The following is a 14,802-nucleotide window of genomic DNA, read 5'->3' on the forward strand; positions in this document are numbered from 1 at the left end:
AGCACAGTCAAAGACCATAAAAACAAGACAGCTGTAGAGACTGAAATAGCGCTACCCCCCCTGCCCGCCCTCCATTCTCTTTCTCAGCCATTTTGACTGTCCCTTTTAAAATTCGACAGCCTTCGCCCCTTCTCGGCCTCCTTTGCCCCCATATGACTTCCATTCCTTTTTTACCCGAAGGACTCACTGGCCTGCTGTCAGGTGAAAGTGATTTACAACAAAGGAAGACACTTGTGGACAGTCAAATGGGGAACTTGAGTGATCAATAGCATCTGATTGATTGATTCCTCATACTGTGTCCACTTTGGCGGTGGCCATATCAACTATTAGCTGTTGCAATAGTTAGTAATAACTCATAATCAATAGTTTGTAAGTTAACTTGATAGAGGCACCATTTGTATTAACTGTAATGAGGAACAAAGGTCAGTAGAGCAGGAGAACATGGATCATTTATTGACTCCATGATAAGTAAACATAAGGAATAATATTTTCTTGAACATTTTTATCTTAAATATATACAAATATATACAATAACATTTCATTTGGTTCAACCCCCCCTCTTTACATGATATCTTTGCATAGTAACCTTTATTCTCATATTCTCATAGTGTTTATAGTGAGGTACTGCATCTCCGCCGCTATCATCCAAAATCAATCAAATCTTCTTCCTGAATAACTTCGTCGCCTCTTCCCCTTTTTGACCAATCAGCAATCAGTTCCTTCACGTCCTTTCCGAACTCTTCATGCAATTTACTAAATTCCTCTTTGGTGCCTGTTCCAGCCGCTGACCACTCCCCCAAGGGTGGAGCAGGACCATTAATAGGCACAACATTTGCATTTCTCTTGGGCCAGAGTTTGGGTGATCTCTTACTGGCTGGTTTGGAGGAAATGGGTGGAGCTTGAAGCCTTTGATTGGAGCTAAAACTAGGTCCCGCTCCCACACCTGGCGCTGGGTGCTGAGGTAGTGTCGAGATGCGTGCGCTCTGCCAGGCCGTAGAACTTGCTGCTTCTGCTGTGCTGAAACTAGGCATGGTGAAACTCTTGGCCGGATCACTGGAGTACGCTTTCATGGCCTCTGAGGAACGAGCAGAGAAAGACTGAGAAACACACAACCGAAGAGCTGCAATCACATTCAGAAACTAGAGCTGACTACTGAGCATTATTTACCCCAACACAACAAAAACCCATCTACTTTAAGTCTGAGAGACTTGGAAATCGATGTTAAAGATAAAACGAGGCACTTGAGCTGCCTAATCTCCCCGCATGATCACCATCATCCATATTAAACATACCCAGTTAAGCTAATAAGTAATGAGGTTATTAATTAACCCAATTAATGCATTTATTTGCAAATATTTCTATGTCAACATACTTGTCTTTGTGTAAAACATAGGTGATATTATGAACTCATCACATATTTTAAAGCATTAAGGAGTTATAGTAGACTCAAGAAAGTACTTGTGGACGTGGTTTTTGGGAAATACTTCCCCATTGTTGAAACACATGCGTTTCACCAGGGTGTGTCACCCTCATAAATGGTGAATCTACATTCACCCTTGAGCTGTCGTTTGTTTATTTGGAAATAGCTAACTGCAGACAAAATTATTTTGTTCTTAATCATCTAAAGCATAGAAATTTGGCATTACAGATTTTCCATGCTACATTTTATGCCACAGCAGCTTTGTTTGTTTTAGAGCAAATGTTGCCCTACTCATGGGAGGAAGAACCTTCTGTAACCTACATGAAAAGAGGGTCCAGTACCATTTAGGGACAGAAAGTCATGGGTCACATGTTTCAGTTCCTGACAGACAGTGTTCCTCACAGGCTGCATTCACAGGCCGGCTAAACTAGACTTGCCTAGTTTAACTTGTTTACTCATTAATATGCAAAACCTAATCAGATCATCTACTCTATAGGGGGAACCTGTGGTGTAAGTATGGAGTTTCTATCATGCATTGTTCTTGAGTTGTTGACTTCACAAGAATGTGTCTATCTCGATCTATCACGATATGGGTCACGTATGCAAAATCACACATTAAATAATCAAATGAATGTCAACAGAATGGTGGTAAATGGTAATGCTAGGTGTGCATTACTGACATTTTTCAAATAATATTCCTTAAAATGTTTCATACCTCATTTTGCCTTGAGTTTTTTTTTTTTTATTGCTTGTTATCATAAGTTTAGACAACAGATTTATGTGTCACAATATCCCCAAATCACCATATCATGATGATATGATTCTACTGAACAATATGAATTATTGCCCAGCCCTTGTCTACACAGAGACAGATAAGATGCCACCATGACTACATAATGTCCTGCAAACCATGTAGGCTACCATGGTGGAGGGACACAACAGTGTTAGTAAGCTGATGTGAACAGTGATGCAATGCCTCTCCGGAACAAAAGCCGCTCTTATTCACCCACAGAGAAAGACTGTATCCTTCAGACAGACTATCCTCTCTCTCTTTTCTCTCTCACCTCCGTACTGTTTCTCCATGTCCATCACTAACAGGGCCAGGTAGTTGTGGTTGGCTGAGAGTAGAGCTTTGATCCAGCTCTCCTGACCCGCCTGGTCCTCGGCAGCGAACTTGTACGTGCGCAGGCCCGGCTCGCTCCACACCAGCGAGAAGGCAAACTGCTCCTCCGACTCGCACAGCTGGACGGTGCAGCCCTCCAGAACAATCACTCCTATCAGGTCCCGGTCGGCGGGCCGGTCCTTGTAGAAGAGGAGGTTCCCCTTCAGCACAAACCAGCGCTTCTGATAGGACGTGTTTCTCTCACCCTGTGGGACACCGTTGTGACATCTGTGGTTTACCATTTCTAAAGCAAACGGCTCATTTACTCAATTTCTTACTCAACTGGTTTGATGAAAAATCAGGATAAGCAGCTTACAGGAACATAGTGCTTTATGAATTTATTGATGGAATCATGAACAAGTTTTAATTAACGTGTGTTTAGAAATTCACAATTTTACATGTTCATTGTGGGTTTAAATTACAGATTGACTCTTGGGTCTCAAATCATGTGCATGGAGGGCTGAGAGTCTGCAGGTTTTCATTCCAGCCAAACACTACAGCAGCTGATTTCCCTGATTAGTTCCTCCTCTCTGGTTGAAGGTGTGCTGATCAGTGAAATCACCTGTGTAGTGTTTGATTGGAATGAAAACCTGCAGCCATGGCACATGGTTGGAGACTCCTGCAATAACTTTGTGAGTAGTTTGATTAGTTTTCACAACCATAACTCACTTGACTGATTGTTCATAAGGCAAAGAAAATAAATCTGCTCTACTAAGGGCAGGGGGACTAGGAAGAATGCACATACAAAATATTCAGACTGTAAAGTAAATTAGCCTATCCAAACAAGTCACTTACCTTCTTGTAGAGATATCCTTCCTTGTCGACAGGTGAGTTGCAAGACTGAAAATACGTGAGTATCTTTCCATGGATCTTCATTTCAACATCACAGGCCTTGCCATACCTGAACCTGCCATACCGGAGCACATCGAAGACACAACATAGTCATTAAATTCCATCATAGGCTATTCATGTATGGTGCTACAAAGCTATATTGGTGTGTTTCTGGATAAGTCACTGTAGCGTGCTTTATGTAACACTTGCATCTCACTTCTTGATATTCTGCGTTTACCGCCTTCACATCACGGAAGTATTATTGCTTCACATACAGTTACTTTCTTCCCTTAAAGTGCAGTAACGTTAGGCTAAAGTAACAATTCTCTTAGTATCATTTTATATTTTGAGGAAAATACGTCAAACACACAGATTATTAATAAACAGCTCCGTACAAACTCTGGTTTGAGAGACATTATCGCCTTACCATCTTTTCCTGCTTCTGCGTTAATAATAAAAACAACAACAACATTACAATAGATGCTCGTGCATTTTATAGTTTCCATTTTGTTACTCGGCCTACTTCATTTCCTCGCGCAAGAGAAACTGCGACGCTGAAATTTGGGGTCTGTTGTAATCGTTCATTCGCTACTTCTTTACTTACCTTTCTGAAATGTAGGAATGTGTTTCACTTTCCGCACGGCATGGGTGTTGTCAAACACTTCCTGGTAGCTAAGGTGAGCAGCTCCACGTCAGCGGCACTAAAAGGTAGCACCGGTAGGCCAAACTACTTCAGATGCGGGCGAAGTAAACAATGCAGTCAATGCTGAGCTTCGTTGGCTTTCTTTTCCTAAGCTGGAAATCACCCAGTTTTGTTCTGCAAACTATCCAAATAGGATTTTCTGTTGTGTATTATGTGTTTATTTTAGTGCAGAGGTCCTCAGACTCTGGCATTAGAGTACAGATCCGTAAGACTTTGTTAGATATGAGGTTATAGAGAGCTGCATGACTGTCTGTAGCTGGTTGGAGATAACTGGGTATAGTGAAAGTCTCTCTCCTTGTCTAATGAGTGAAATTAAACTATTTCTTAATTTGCCGAAGACCTCCTGGTGGTGTGTGTTGCATTTACTGTAGTTCCTTAGTGAATATTCCTAACTTGTGATGTGTGTCAAGGATGTAAAGCGCCTCTTGGGTGCAAGTGATCATCACACTCTGGCCTATAATATCACTTACCCTTATTAAATAAAAACACCTGAGTTGTTAAATTAACTAAGTTGCTGCAGTAAACATACCCAGCATACAGCAAGTTTCAGTCATTCTGGCAAACTTTAATAAGCATCATGCCACTCAGATAAGAATGTGCAAATAATTTCAGAGTATCAATCATTGTCTTTAGCATTCATTATTTAAAATGAGATGACACATTCTGTACATGATCAATAGTGGTGTTACATTCTAAAACACACTGTGACAGGGCGAACCTTGGAGTGTTTTGACCTGCTGATCAGTTAAAGGTTCACTGGATGTAACATCATTTCATTCACAGTCCACTGGCTACTGCAAGGCATTACACTTTTTTTTATAAGTGATTACTTACTGCAACCCCAATTAAATGTGATTAGAGGGACATACAGGTTAGCAACATTAGCACACAACTGGCTATTTGAAAACCGCAACATTGCTTTGTTTGGCTCGCTCACAAACTCAAACAGCAAGTTGCTCCCTGTAAAAATGCACAATAAATTACAAGAAGCAAGACTTTTGATCAGTTCTGTAGCTTATAATTCAAACACCCCACAACAATTTCTTAATCTAAGGGAACAGATCAACATAGCCATCCTTCACAGTTGCAGCACAACGTTGGTGTGCTGATTTCACTAATGTGCACATAGCCTGCAATAATCGGTGAGATGAGCAGTCCAATGCAGTTCTAGTTCACTGGTGCTCCCTCCACACTTGTTGTAACTGCAGCGTCTCTCCAATGTGGATCTTCTGGTGTCTTTTCAGGTTCTCCCCGCGGCTGAAGCTCTTCCCACACTGGTTGCAGTAGTACGGTTTCTCCCCCGTGTGGACCCTCTTGTGTTTCTTCAGGTCTCCCGCCTGGCTGAAACATCTCCCACACTGCATGCAGCCGTAGGGCTTTTCTCCTGTGTGGCAACGCTGGTGGATCCTCAGGTTGCCCACCCTGCTGAACGTCTTTCCGCACACAAAACAGATGTGCGGGTCATCTCTCCTGAAGTGCTCCCTCCTGTTTTTCCTCCCGTCGAAGGCAGTCCTGTTGGTTTTCGCAAATCCATACCTCCTAGATATGGCGTTGTGATTTGAGTGGACAAAGACGAGTCCGTACGGTCCAGCGCCAACTTGTGGCCTCTGGGTCTCAGCAGAGTCGTGACGAGAAGAGTTGCAGCTTAAATCCACACAGCCGTTATAAGGTCCTTCAGTAGCAGGTGGTTCCAATATGGTGCAGTCCGCTGGCTCTGGTTCACTTTTGATGACAGCCAGGTTCACCCCAAGTGGAGCGTCGGAGTGAGAAGTGCTTGCATCGTTGAGTGAGACGGCATCGATGTCCCCCTTTTCACTGTGTGATGTGTGGACAGCCACTGCCTCCTCAATAATGTGTGCCATCTCCTCCAGTTGCACTTTGCAATGTTCCGCTGGTGTTTGTGCCAAGTTGCACACAACTTGTGACTCAACTGCATCAAGTTCTTTGGATTCCTGCTTCAAGTCATGGTCAGGATTGTGGCTGCTTATTGGCTTTTGTTCTGTCTGAATGACCTCTGAGTTTTGGTTCAGACTGAGACTTAAATCTTGCTCTTGTTTCTCTGTGTCTTCTTTTTCTTCAGGCACTGGACCACTTCCAGGTAGAGAAGCTGTTAAAAAAAAAAAAAAAAAAAGGAAGGAGTGTTAAACTTCAGTAACTCCTCATTATCCATGAACAAGAAATGGTTCATCCCATGTAGGTTAGTTACACTGTTTGTATGGATAAATGCCCCATGAGTATCATAATTAATGTTGACCAAAGGACACATATAACTTGTACCCACGTGTGCTCTCTCTTATCTTGTCCTGTAGCTCCTGCAGTCTTCTCTTCAGACTCTCATTCTCTCTCTGGGTCCTGGCAGTTTTCTCCTGGTACTCTGACACCGTCTCCTTCACCACCTCCAGTACCTCATGCACAGCTACAGTCAGTAGCTTTGCCACGCGGGCATTCAGACGCTCAAGTTTAGACATCCTGAAACAATGAATTTTAGTGTTATTGAATGGCAATGCACTTCGACTTACAAAACTGAATGTGGATTAGTTGTACGTTTCAAATGCCATCTGCAATCGCAGCTGCAATTTATAGATCTGATTGCCTATATTTTTTGCTAATCTGATTGCTGTGTGATTAGACAACAGCAACTGAATGGAGAAATAACTTCTGTGGCCAGTTAGGTAGGTACATGTGCATGCCTCAAAAAATCCTGGGCACTCTGGAGGCTGGAAGTAGTAGTCCAACCCTGTACTAGATGAGTGTCAGTACTGGTCACTGACTATATATTAAGATGTATTAAAGGGGAATACCACTCAATGTATGATTTGTGGGGCCAAGGATAACTTAAATCAATATTTAACAAGAACAATTCTTTCCTGAAACTAGAGAGCCAATATCTGGGAATATGTACAGTCTCCAGCTGCTCCAGTTACAATGGATGGAAAACTGGCTTTGTAGATTCATCCTGTGTTGGTCTGAACTTTAACACCCTTTACATAATTTGCCTGCTTTCAGTCATTTTGCCAGTTCATTTTCAATGGGGCTGTACATTACAAATTCTTCTGTCATTGCTAATCATGGCAGGCAATAGTGAAATGTTTACTGCTGACCAAAGTGTCTTAGGAGTATTGGTCAGCACTTTGATGCTAGCTACAATTCAGTGGTATTCCCCTTTAACGTTGTAACGTTCAGCAATAGGCTACTTGTTAATGAACGATTAAAACTGTTTCCCCAATATTCCTTTCCATTTTAAACGCTTGGTCATTGCCAACAGTCAAATCACTGACAGTTAACTTGGTATGTTTGGTTTGTAAGTACCTGTAAGCCAGTAGAGAAGTAAAGTTAGCAGCTACTGTAACGTGAATAGCTAGTGCCAGCTAAGTAACGTTAGCTAACTCCGTACCTATCACTTTCCCTTTAAACATCCCAGTGGTCCAACAAACCCGCTAGATCACTGCTGTATTAGCCGAACATTTACTTGAGATGAATGAGAAATAAACTAAACTTTGAATCTAATTAAAGGATTTGAAAATAATGTTAGACGTCAGAAATGAAAACGCAGCTTAGCATTTTGTGGCCTCCGGATGCAGAATCTGAATTACTTCCTGTGTGAGTTGGTTTTCAAAATAAAAGCCCCAAAGTTTTATACCATATCGTTATTAATTTATAAATTTGTAGAACATGACTGATTCTTCATTTCTTCTGGCATCAAGATGTCTGGTAGCAGTTCCCTATTCTTCTTATTGACTTATTTGTTACATCCAATCGATCAATCAACCAACCAGTAAAAACTATAGCAATATGACAACAACAAAAAAGCCAAAACTAGGATGTCACCCTTTATTCAAGTAGTCACACCTCAGTGATGAAATTGCACTGCACAACAATATTTAATTAAATGTTAATTGTGAGTCCATTCATAACATTAAATACATATTAAACTGCATGTGTAGAACCTCATGCATACAAAGGAACTGTAAAGTATCAACAGTGACCTCAGATGCAGCACTTTTTCAGACCAGTACAACATTGTATATCATCATCAACGGCGAGAAAATCAAGTGTAGCAGAGGTGTGCAAGGAAGTTAAAAATAGAAACCACAGGTCATAATAAAAACACTTATTTCTTCACCTTACACTAGCATGCCTGTCTATATGGATTCTTTGATGTTTCTTGAGGTGACTCGACTGACTGAAAGTCTTGCCACATTGCTGGCAGCCATACGGTCTTTCACCAGTGTGGACCCTCTTGTGCTTCTGCAGGTTGCCAGCGTGACTGAAGCACTTGCCACAGTGCAGGCAGCAGTACGGCTTCTCCCCCGTATGACAGCGTTCGTGGATCCGCAGATTCCCAATCCTGTTGAAGGTCTTCCCGCACACGACGCAGCTGTGGCTCTCGTCCTGTCTGATCGCAGCACTGGGCCTCCTGATGCCCTGGACTAGCTCCGGGTGACACTCAAATGGAAATGAGTCCACAAAGGTGCTGAGGCCATCTGCGTTGATGTAGTGTACCAAGCCAGGAAGCCCTGAGTTGTCTGGGATGGGGTCAGGGATCCTGTCATTCTGTGCCGTACCACTTTCCAAATCTCCACATTGAAATAACAGATTCTGGCCCACATGTTCGTCTGAGGATGAATACTCCAGCGGCTCCGGCTCAGTTTTGATCACTGGGGGAGTCGGGGAGCTCAAACTACAGCCAGGCATTGTGTCGGACTGTCCCAAAGAGTGGTCTTGATCGTTGCCTGGTACCGAGTGAGTCATGTAAACTGTCAGTGCTGCGTTGCTTACATTTGCCAACAGCTCAGGAAGCTCTCCGTGTCCAGTCAGCCCCTGTGTGACGCTGCACTCACCCATTTCTGAGTCTGCTGTGCAGTTCAGCTCATCTGGGTTGCACTCTTCCTTCCTGGGGCCTTTCCTTTGTGTCTGGCTGAACTTCAGCTCCTGTCTCTCGTCATTTTCTGGTTCTGGCTCCTGCCTCAGATCATCCTGGGTTGGTTCGTCGTGCTTGGTATTGGTCGAAGAGGCGGGGCAGAGAGCAGGCTTTTTATCTGTATGAAAATGACAGAAAATTGGAGCGTAATAGCCAGTGTAGACGATGAGAGGGATATAATACTTCTTATCATTCTTATAATACTTCAATCAACAAAAACCTTGATCTTCAATGACTGAACTTGGCATGAATCAATCTGTAGCCATAAGCCAACACACACTATCTCTCATCTATTACTGCTTACAACAGGTAGATATCTGCAACACTTAAGCTCACCTCCACTATCCTCCCTTATCTTGTCCTGTAGCTCCTGCAGTCTTCTCTTCAGACTATCATTCTCTCTCTGGGTCCTGGCAGTTTTCTCCTGGTACTCTGACACCGTCTCCTTCACCACCTCCAGTACCTCATGCACAGCCACCGTCAGCAGCTTGGCAACCCGGGCACTCAGACGGTCAAGTTTGGACATGATTTGCATTCATGGATTGACGTAAAGGTGAGGCGTCTAGGAGGAAATCACCACACGACGTCGGAGAAACGGACGGTTCATCGATAGTTGGATGGTGACTAGCGAGCAACCATGTCAGCGGGAAAACAGTGAGAGCAGACGTTAATACAAAACCACCTTCGCGAGCACAGCAAGTGCAATGTTTGTTAGTAGACGGCAATCAAAACAGGCTGTCAAACGTTATGTGGCCGACACCCGGTCCTACTTTTTCAAAATGTCTTAAATATACCGGCAACAAAAACATCGCACCTTCGTTTCAGAATGCCAGTTTTTGATCAAACGCCCTCAAAATCAACAAGAGGAAGATTTTTCGCTTTGTGGGAGTTAACAAAATGTTCTACTCCAGCTTCCGTAGTGTCCACGCAGTGCCTGATGGATAATGGTGTTCTGTTCATTTTGATAGAATATTGACTAGATAACATTTCAAGCACAGGTGAATCGCAAAGTTATGTTATAAATATGTTTTAATGTAAAGTATGACATTTTAAAGCTTTATTGCCAATTGGGTTCACATTGCACAACCACAATATCTTTCGAATATCAAACAATACCAGTGTACAAAACTGTCTTTAGCATATACTGTCCCACTAGAAATTGAGTAAGCATTTTTGAAAAATAAAATAAAATCATAAACCAGAGCAAAATCAGTGGGCTTTAACTATGTCATTAACATAAAACATAATCCACTCAAAACTGTCTTGATTCTTTGCCATCATAGTGTCTCTGATCTTCACAAAAGACCGCAGGGTTTTTTGGTGGTGGTTGGCTGATGATTGAGAAAAGCACCTACAGCCTCATCAAACAGCTCATTTAGTCCGTCTTGGTTGATAGCAGCACACTCAAGATATTTGACAGCGTTTATCTGCCCGGCCAGGGCCGCACCCTGCTGTTGGGTCACTGCGGTCTGATTCTGCCCCCTCAGTGTCTCCAGGACCCCCTGATCAACACGCAGGTCACTCTTGGTTCCCACAAGCAGAATAGGCACATTAGGGCAATGGTGTGTCACCTCTGGGTGCCACTTGAGCTTGACATTCTCATAGGATGACCGACTAGTGATGGAGAAGCAGAGGATGATGACATCGGCCCCGGGATAGGAGAGGGGGCGTACACAGTCGTACTCCTCCTTGCCAGCTGTGTCCCAAAGGTTAAGGTCAACAGTCCTGTTGTCTACACTGACCTCGGCACTGTATGTGTTGTAGAAAGCTGGTATATATTCCTTAGGGAAGACCTTTTTGGTGTAGGTGTAGAGAAGATAGGTCTTTCCTACTCCGCTGTCCCCAACCGCCACACACTTGATGCTCTGCATTACGATACCTTCACTCCCACAAACACCTGTACACAAGCACAAAGCTTCACATTTAAGTAAACCACTTTTTCCAGATGTAGTGGAGTCTTTTCTTGCATTTTCATTCACCACCTCAATTTCTGCAACCTTTCCACAGCATGTTATAAACTTTAACATCCACTCTCTTAAGATCCTGGGTTTGACACTTCCCAACTTGTTTCAGACTCACAATTGAAGATCCAAACTAAATTACAAAGACAGGCAGAGAGCTATAATGTTTGTGGATCAAATATTCTATCTATTCCATAACATCAGCTTCAAAAATATTTCCTTAAGGATTGCCTAACTTTGGGGATCATATCTGCAAACAGACATCAATTGACACAATAGAGGCAAAAACTCAAACTTACCTCTCAGCTCTCTTATATCACAGTCTTGTAACTGACACACTACTGAAAAGAGAAATGGCGTAAAAAGAACTGTGGAGTAGGAAGTGGCTTATTTGCGCAAGAGATTTTCATTCAAAGGCTGCGTCATGCTGAAACAAGGGACAGCAGGTTGGGACAGAAAGAGGGAACGGTTGGAATTGGGACATTGTTTGGAAATACCTTTCTTCATTCCTGCAACAAAGTGATGTAAACAGGTGGTGTAATGTTAAAATTTCAGACATGACAGGCCATAACTGCTACACCACTGTTTCCATTTTGACTCGTCTGGCTTGTGAAACTACAGATTTTGATGAAACTTGGAGGGATTCTACATTAGATTCTTGTTAGGCTGCTGATTGGCCCAAGGAGATGTGTTACACGTTAACATGTTTTCATATGTTCAGCCTGTTGAAGGAGTCACAGTTTCAATATTTGGACTTGTGATTTCTACACCATCAATGCAGTGGTGTTGGCCTGCCATGTATACTCTCAATTCACCCACCTGGCCTGGATCGGTATTCCCTGGAAGCAGGATGGACTGATGTAAATTACACTGCTGTCTGACCTCGCTCACTAGATTGCAAAAAAACAAAGGTGTCCTGAGGCAGATCACCATGAAATCCCAGTTTGTGCAGCAGGATGGAAGGCAGACGGTGACACAATTATTCCAGACCCTTCATGTAAACTGAAGTATTTTAACTAATTGATCTGATCTTCCTTCCCTTACCAGTCTGTGAAACCCACCATTTGCTCAGCACTTTGGTAAAGGTTTTCTAAAATAATGTTCTATTTATATCAGAGTACACAATTTTTTATTTGACATGCAGAATGTATTGGCCCAATGTAAAGGTACAATATTCAGTGAGGTCCCATACACAAATTTTCCCATACACATGTACCAAATATATTTATTTGAGTTTAAATAAAAAAATAAAAAAATAAAAAAAAAACTTCTTAAAACAACTACCAGTTCTAATACTTCAAATTTGACAAGTGCTCTAAAATAACATAAGTGCCAAAAAACAAAGGAAGCCTATAATCAAAGAAGGCACATTTCATGGTGTGATAAATTATATTCCATGTAACATTTCTGCATACTATTTGCTTTTCTAAATGGAACTGAACTGAGGTTAAGTGATCTCCACAAAAAGGCTAAAAAACTAGAAGAAAAACTGAGATCCCACTCTGAGAATCCAACATTTTGAAGCTTTTCATTACTCTGTGATCCTTAAATTAAATACAATATGTAGGCAGCCTTTTTTCAATTCCCATCCCTAAATATCAATAACAGCATGGTAATACAATAACTTCTCAGGGGGCAAAACACACCGGCATCACAGATGAGTAAGCTGGTGTTTCTTCAAGTTACTGGAGTGACTGAAACGTTTCCCGCACTGACTGCAGCCGTACGGCCGCTCTCCTGTGTGGTAGCGCTGGTGTATCTTCAGGTAGCCCGACTGACTGAACCGCTTCCCGCACACCGAGCAGCAGTATGGCTTCTCCCCCGTGTGCACCCTGTGGTGCTTCTTAAAGTCGCCCGCGTGTCTGAAGGTGCGGCCGCAAAGTGAGCAGCAGTAGTGTTTCTCTCTGCTGACGTGTCTCTGGGATGTTCTCAAGCCCGCCCCGCCTGATAAAGCCTTCTTGGTTGTTAGAACGGCGTGTGGTTTTTCAGCTCCAACACTGTTTGTGTGATATCTACTGGATGACAGAGACGCAGTGTTGTTGCCGACTGCCGGCGGCTCTTCTGTGCCATTTTGGTTCAGACTGAAGAAGACCCTCGACCCCAAGTAGGGTCCTGAATTGGCTTGAAGAGGTTCTTGGTTTTGTGTGCCCGAGGATGTAGCGCTTGTCCCGGCGGCATTGTAAAAATAGTTTGTGGTGTGTACGGCATCTTCATTCAGTTCAGGTTCTACCTTGATCTCATTTGAAGCAAGGAATAGATGAGAATCAGGGTGAGAGCTGTTTTCAGAGATTGAAACTCTAACGGTAGAGTTTACATGATTTGAAACTGGTAACACTGCATTATGGGTCTCTGCTTTAGGAGTTCTGGGGTTGTGTAAGTTACTAGTAGCCAAATGTCGTCCCTTCGTCCCTTTAGGGGTGAGACAAGGGATGGTTAACGATTGAGCTCTGATGGATGCTTCACAGTCAAGCTCTTTAGGTGGATCTGAGGAGATAATTACTGCAGTTTGCTCATCAGAAGGGATGAGCTCAATGTCTTCTTTCTGTTCCTGATTGATGGGATGAAGCTCCACCTGGGCTTTCTGGGACGCAGGAGAAACGTGCAGCACAACTCCTGCAAGACAACAAAAGTGACAAAGGAGATATAAATAATCAGTGTTTATATCTATCATATCAACATATCTTAAACATTTCTGGATCCAAGTAGTTGTTCTTTCTTACCACTGCTCTCTGTCTTCATCTTGTCCTGCAGCTCCTGCAGTCGTCTCTTCAGACTCTGGTTCTCTCTCTGGGTCCTGGCAGTTTTCTCCTGGTACTCTGACACCGTCTCCTTCACCACCTCCAGCACCTCATGCACAGCTTTGGACAGCAGCTTCGCCACCCGGGCATTCAGACGCTCGATTTTGGACATCCTCTTGACGGACTGGCTAAAATGGAGCCAAGATGTTGATCACTACATCTTTGATAGACCTTCACAGGAGCAATATGTTGTCCTCCAACATCATGGCTTGAGGAGAATGCTTTGTTTGGCTAGAAATTGGAATATCCTACTATACTATACTATACTATACACTATATACTATAACTAAACAAATTCCATTCATTGTGTTACATCAACACAGCCATCTTGGTAGGAAAACAACAGGTGATTGTAACAAATGAACAGGTGATTATAATCAAACGACAGCCACATATACACAGCCAATGAGCTGTGTATATAAGGCACCATATTGGAAGGAAATGCATATGACATCATGGGAATTAGGGTTTTATAGACACACTCAATAAGGCCCTGTAGGAATATTGTGTTTTTTCTTAATAAAACGCACAGCAGCAGCATACCTTAAAACTGATGCAGTTCCGTGAAAAACTGTCGATGTCGTGGTCTTTTGCATCTGATAAACCGTTAATTGCCGAGTGGAAACAATGAATCCCGGTTTATCCTGCGGTGTTCAGATTAGAAATTGTAATTGTTTACAATATTGCATACACGTGTGCATGTATCCGCATTCCCGTTGCGGAATCGTCATCCAAGGGCATTGCAGCTAAGGCTTTCCCGCAAGATAAAATGGGCCGGTGTACAAAAACTATTTGGTAAAGAGTCTTGATAAATGGTTGCTGTTTGAGCTTACATACATTACCATGAAACATTCCCACACAGCTGCTTCTTCTTCTTGGGTTTTTAAGGCAGCTTGCATCCAGCGTCGCATGCATTAGCGCCACCTACTTTTCAGGAGCGTGCGTACGTCAGTCCCGTTCAAACCTATGATTCAAGCTTAAAAAAAATAAATAAAAAAACCCTACT

General features: G+C 42.7%; 3 protein-coding genes across 7 annotated transcripts; all 3 read right to left on the reverse strand.

Moving 5' to 3' along the window:
* Window positions 1-431: 431 nt before the first annotated feature.
* Window positions 432-4,104, reverse strand: LOC139909036 (sesquipedalian-1-like). 5 transcript variants are annotated; one of them, XM_071895955.2, is made up of 4 exons: window positions 4,018-4,104; window positions 3,378-3,489; window positions 2,485-2,788; window positions 432-1,075 (listed from the first exon to the last, which is right to left on the reverse strand). In XM_071895955.2, exons 2-4 carry the CDS (start codon window positions 3,456-3,458, stop codon window positions 642-644), a joined length of 819 nt encoding a protein of 272 aa, XP_071752056.2. In that variant the 5' UTR covers window positions 3,459-3,489; window positions 4,018-4,104; the 3' UTR covers window positions 432-641. The 5 variants fall into 5 exon arrangements, with proteins under 5 accessions (XP_071752056.2, XP_071752054.2, XP_071752055.2 ...); XM_071895953.2 differs by having other exon boundaries at window positions 2,485-2,810; XM_071895954.2 differs by lacking the exon at window positions 4,018-4,104 and adding an exon at window positions 3,937-4,009 and having other exon boundaries at window positions 2,485-2,810.
* Window positions 4,105-4,677: 573 nt separating this feature from the next.
* LOC139909040 (uncharacterized) lies at window positions 4,678-13,945 on the reverse strand. Its single transcript, XM_078290929.1, has 6 exons — window positions 13,719-13,945; window positions 12,654-13,611; window positions 9,374-9,567; window positions 8,237-9,155; window positions 6,398-6,585; window positions 4,678-6,223 (listed from the first exon to the last, which is right to left on the reverse strand). The coding sequence occupies exons 1-6, from the start codon at window positions 13,906-13,908 to the stop codon at window positions 5,289-5,291; spliced, it is 3,384 nt and encodes a 1,127-aa protein (XP_078147055.1). The 5' UTR covers window positions 13,909-13,945; the 3' UTR covers window positions 4,678-5,288.
* LOC139909024 (rho-related GTP-binding protein RhoG-like) lies at window positions 10,137-11,341 on the reverse strand. Its single transcript, XM_071895931.2, has 2 exons — window positions 11,298-11,341; window positions 10,137-10,934 (listed from the first exon to the last, which is right to left on the reverse strand). The coding sequence occupies exon 2, from the start codon at window positions 10,906-10,908 to the stop codon at window positions 10,333-10,335; it is 576 nt and encodes a 191-aa protein (XP_071752032.2). The 5' UTR covers window positions 10,909-10,934; window positions 11,298-11,341; the 3' UTR covers window positions 10,137-10,332.
* Window positions 13,946-14,802: the final 857 nt, after the last annotated feature.

This window comes from Centroberyx gerrardi, chromosome 20, assembly GCF_048128805.1.
Source record: "Centroberyx gerrardi isolate f3 chromosome 20, fCenGer3.hap1.cur.20231027, whole genome shotgun sequence".
Taxonomy (NCBI): domain Eukaryota; kingdom Metazoa; phylum Chordata; class Actinopteri; order Beryciformes; family Berycidae; genus Centroberyx; species Centroberyx gerrardi.

What these genes read in the sequence shown, in the direction of transcription:
- LOC139909024 (XM_071895931.2), bottom strand. Translation starts at nt 10,908, where the DNA reads ATGCAGAGCATCAAGTGTGTGGCGGTTGGGGACAGCGGAGTAGGAAAG.
- LOC139909040 (XM_078290929.1), bottom strand. Translation starts at nt 13,908, where the DNA reads ATGTCCAAAATCGAGCGTCTGAATGCCCGGGTGGCGAAGCTGCTGTCC. An exon ending in AAACACCAGCTTACTCATCT is followed by an intron (nt 9,568 to 12,653) that starts GTGATGCCGGTG and finishes TCCATGAATGCA; the next exon opens with AATCATGTCCAAACTTGACC. An exon ending in GATAAGGGAGGATAGTGGAG is followed by an intron (nt 9,156 to 9,373) that starts GTGAGCTTAAGT and finishes ATTTTCATACAG; the next exon opens with ATAAAAAGCCTGCTCTCTGC.
- LOC139909036 (XM_071895952.2), bottom strand. An exon ending in AAGGATATCTCTACAAGAAG is followed by an intron (nt 2,789 to 3,377) that starts GTAAGTGACTTG and finishes GGTGTCCCACAG; the next exon opens with GGTGAGAGAAACACGTCCTA. An exon ending in CATGGAGAAACAGTACGGAG is followed by an intron (nt 1,076 to 2,484) that starts GTGAGAGAGAAA and finishes CTCGTTCCTCAG; the next exon opens with AGGCCATGAAAGCGTACTCC.